Here is a 4,212-nt window from a genome sequence, read left to right as displayed (position 1 = left end):
TGCAGGGCTTTGTGTCATCCCAGCGGTGACGCTCCTCAGGAATTCCGTTAGAATGACCGTGGATTCCCGCTGGAGCCGCCCTCTGAGCCTGGTCCCTTCTGGGGAACCCTTCTGGGTGTTCACAGCAGAGATTCCTGCCTTACAGCAGAAGCTCTTAACCTAGAGCTGGTGACAGATCCAGCGGGAGTGACTGAGGTGTCTCTGGTGCCTCTGCAGTGTTGCTGTTTCAGCCTTGGTCAGATTAAAGTATATTTGTACAAAAACGTTCAGTTTTGTTCTTTTTTTTTTTCCCTGTGTGCTTTAGGCCAGAATGTGAAACGTGAGTCTGGAAGGAAAGTCCAGGCTGGGAACATCACTGCTGCTAAGGTACCGTGTGGGATTCTTTTTGTTTGGTTGGCTTTTAGTGTGTGTGTGGATGTGTGTCTATAAATGCATCTAAAAATCTGTATTTGTATGTTATTTATATATTTGAGTAAATTCAAGAGAGAAAGTTGGTTCTAGAGCACACTTTCTCCAGTCTATGTGAATCCAGAGTAGAAGCAGCACAGAAAATTAGCATTCTGTGTTAATTAGTGCAATGGAACAGAACGTGGAGGGATTTAACCCACCCAAATCTCTTCTCTGCAAGCTCTGGAAGTGGCTGAGCTGTGACTTCCCACACAGATGAAATGGTCCTGTGGGTGCTGGTGCTCCTGTGGTCCCCCTGTGCCTGTTCCCAAGGGAGTCTTCCTGTCTAAGCCACTGCAGGGCCATCGAGTCATGGAAATTTTGCAGTGGCTGCTGGTTTCATAGGGATGTTTTTAGACTCTTTGGTGCCACCCTGCATGACCTGATTTCCTCTGTCCTCCCAGACCATTGCTGACATTATCCGCACGTGCCTGGGGCCCAGAGCTATGATGAAGGTGAGGACTGTGGCTGGAGCTGAGGAACACGGGCACACGTGTTGTGGGGCTCTGCAAACGTTTCTCCCCTTGGGTTGCAGATGCTGCTGGACCCCATGGGTGGGATTGTGATGACCAACGATGGCAATGCCATCCTCAGAGAGGTGAGGCTCTCCAGAGGGGTCGTGCTGCTTCACACGTGGGCTGGGATCTCCCAGGGTACGGGTCTGTAGCTGCCAGTGTCTCCTGCCTGGAGAGCCAGCAAGGGCTGAACAGCAGCACCAGGGGCTGGGCAGGGGTTAAATGTTCCTAGCAAACCTTCTTCCCTCTCAGAAAAACAGGATTGGCCCCAGGGTGGGGAGTTTTCCTGGAGGCTTTACAGAGCTGATGTAGTTGTAGCTGTAATCCCTTGTGTCAGAGCCTTGTGACACCAAACACCTACACAGGAAATCCTTGTCACCTTCCTGCTGTAAATGCTGCCCAAACACACCCCAAAAATCCCAGTGCCTGGAGAACAGTGGGAGACGTGGTGCTGTGAGAAACCAGGGCTGGTTTTGGGGGTTGGAGAGGAGGGAGAGCCTGGGCTGGGGCTGGGCAGGAGGCCTCTGGGTGGCCGTGGGCAGTGCCCTGGGGTTAGGGTTAGGGTTAGAGGTGCTGCCCCCACACGTTCCCCCCCCAGATCCAGGTCCAGCACCCGGCTGCCAAGTCGATGATCGAGATCAGCCGCACGCAGGACGAGGAGGTCGGGGACGGGACCACGTCTGTCATCATCCTGGGTGAGCAGGGGCTCGGGGCTCTGCCTGCCCTGCAGCTGCTTCTGCTCTCTCTTCCCCTGGCCTGGCTGTTCCTTGTTGCCCTGCCTTACCCGGGGTTGGGTGTGTTGTTGCTCTGCAGCTGGAGAGATGCTCTCTGTGGCCGAGCACTTCCTGGAGCAGCAGATGCACCCGACTGTGATCATCGGGGCTTACCGCAGAGCCCTGGATGACATGATCAGCATCCTGAAGAAGATTGGGTACGTGTGGGCTGCTGGGAGTCAGGGAAGGGCTCACAGAGGGGTTTGGGTGGGGAGGGACCTTTAAAGCCCATCTCACCCACCCCCCTGCAGGGAGCAGGGACAGCCCCAACCCGAGCTCCCTGGGATGGTGCCAGGGATGGGGCAGCGACCACCTCTCTGGGCAGCCTGGGCCAGGGGCTCACCACCCTCAGCAGCAAAAATCTCTCCCTTCTCTCTAGTGTAAATGTCCCTCTTTTAGTTCAAACCCACCCCCCTGCTGTGGGGTTTCTGTGCTGTGTAACGGGGATCTCTCAGTCCATTGTAGCAGTGTGCAATGGGAGGGGCACTCGAGGGGGTTTTTTGGGGGGGCTGTGGGCGGGGCAGCGCTCCCCTCACAGGGTGGTTTTCCCACCAGCACCCCCGTGGACGTGAACAACAAAGAGATGATGCTGAAGATCATCAAGAGTGCCATCAACACCAAGGCCATCAGCCGGTGGTCGGAGCTGGCGTGCGCCATGGCGCTGGAGGCCGTGCGCACCGTGGAGCTGGAGGAGAACGGCCGCATCAAGAAGTATGCCAAGGTGGAGAAGGTGGGTGTGCCCCAGGGCCTGCCCTGCCCCCCTGTGCCCCCTCCTGGGGTGGAGCTGGGGCCCCGGGGGAAGCTTCGTGCAGCTGATGTCCAGGCCCCAGGCGTGACCTGGGGGATGTCAGTGCTGTGGGTGAGAACGGGCGGTTGCGTCGGCGCCTTTAGAATACCCCTCAGAAAGGTGAGGTTGGGTTGGGTTGGTTTCTGTCTTCAGAGGCCTGTTGCAGGTGGGGGGATGGGGGCAGGTTCTCAAGCTCTTCCCCAGCTTGAGAATGGGGAGAGCTTCTTCTAAGTCAACCTCTAAGCCAAGACTTCATCTGAGTCACCGTCCTCTGGTCCCTGGCTGTGACCTGGACACGTCGTTCCACGGGAGCCGTGCTCTGTCGGGGTGCCCTGTCAGGGGCTGGGTCATTGCAGGAGCACAGAGAGAGCACATTGTGCCCTGTTTGGCCTCATCCTGCCCCCCTGTGCCCGGCAGATCCCGGGGGGGTTCAGCGAGGACTCGTGTGTGCTGCGGGGGATCATGGTGAACAAGGACGTGACCCACCCCCGCATGCGGCGCCTCATCAGGAACCCACGGGTGGTGCTGCTGGACTGCTCCCTGGAGTACAAGAAGGGGGAGAGCCAGGTAATGGGGGACCCGGGGACAGCCCAGAGAGGGGGCACAGGGCCTGGAAGGTGAGGGAGGCTGGGCAGAGGGTTGGGAGCACGAGGGGCCTGAGGCTCCACGTGTGCTCCCTGCCAGAGGGTGCACACAGAGGCTGCTCCTGCTGCAGGGGGAGAATGCAGGGGAGAGAACTGGGGCTGCAGGGGACTGGCTGAGGCAGCTGCTGCCCTTTGTGGCACTGGGTGATGGTCAAGAGGCAGAGAAATATCCCTGTGCTTTAATTAATGCTGGGTCAAATTGATCTGGTCAGTGAGGATCTGAGCAAGAGCTAAAGGGCCCCGGGGGGCAAGAGGCTGGGGCCAGACTCTGCTCAGTGGTGCCCAGGGACAGGACAAGGGGCAACAGGCACCAACTGGAACCCAGGAGGTGCCACCTGAGCAGGAGGAGAAACTTCTTTGGGGTGAGGGTGGCCGAGCCTGGAGCAGCTGCCCAGAGAGGCTGTGGAGTCTCCAAACTGGAGAGATCCCAGACTGGGCTGGATGGGACCCTGGGCACCCTGCTCCGTGCCCTGTGGGTGGGCAGGGCTGTGGGGGGAGGGTCTGTGGGACGTGCAGTGAGGGTCTCCTGGCTCTCTGTGCAGACTGACATTGAGATCACACGGGAGGAAGACTTCGCCCGGATCCTGCAGATGGAGGAGGAGTACATCCAGCAGATCTGTGAGGACCTCATCAGAGTCAAGCCAGATCTGGTCATCACAGAGAAAGGAATCTCTGGTAAGAGCACGGGTGATGCCACTTGGTGGTGAGTTCATCTTAACAGGGCTCCTGCTCTGTTCAATGCACTGGTAAGTTAAACAACCACCCAACAAAGGAAAAAACCAACAAATCAACCACTAAAAAGAAACCAAACCAAAAAACCACCAAGATTTTTCCCCCGTCCTAGTTTTGTGTCAGTTTTTAGCTTTCTGACAGGCAGGCCCAGAAGCTGGTTCTTGAGGTTGCCTCTGGAACTTGGACACCCAGAGCAGGATTTTGATTTTCCAGCTTTTAGGAGCGGTTTCAAACCTCAGCAGGGCTGAGTCAGACAGACCCTGTGGAGCCTGGCGCCGCCAGACCCGTGTTTAGTTTTCCCTCCCCACAAGCCT

The 4,212-nt window shown here is 57.4% G+C and overlaps 1 protein-coding gene across 1 annotated transcript; it reads left to right on the top strand.

Moving 5' to 3' along the window:
- Positions 1-304: 304 nt before the first annotated feature.
- CCT3 (chaperonin containing TCP1, subunit 3 (gamma)) lies at positions 305-3,841 on the top strand (the record flags this gene model as incomplete). Its single annotated transcript, XM_008950109.1, has 8 exons — positions 305-366; positions 852-902; positions 983-1,045; positions 1,561-1,657; positions 1,776-1,893; positions 2,291-2,465; positions 2,940-3,089; positions 3,709-3,841. Coding segments are annotated over 8 exons (849 nt in total), but the record flags the coding sequence as incomplete, so codon positions are not given.
- Positions 3,842-4,212: the final 371 nt, after the last annotated feature.

Source organism: Merops nubicus, unplaced genomic scaffold, assembly GCF_000691845.1.
Source record: "Merops nubicus isolate BGI_N331 unplaced genomic scaffold, ASM69184v1 scaffold39841, whole genome shotgun sequence".
NCBI lineage: Eukaryota > Metazoa > Chordata > Aves > Coraciiformes > Meropidae > Merops > Merops nubicus.
Note: the sequence above shows the minus strand (reverse complement) of the source record. Positions and strands in the feature narration are given on the sequence as shown.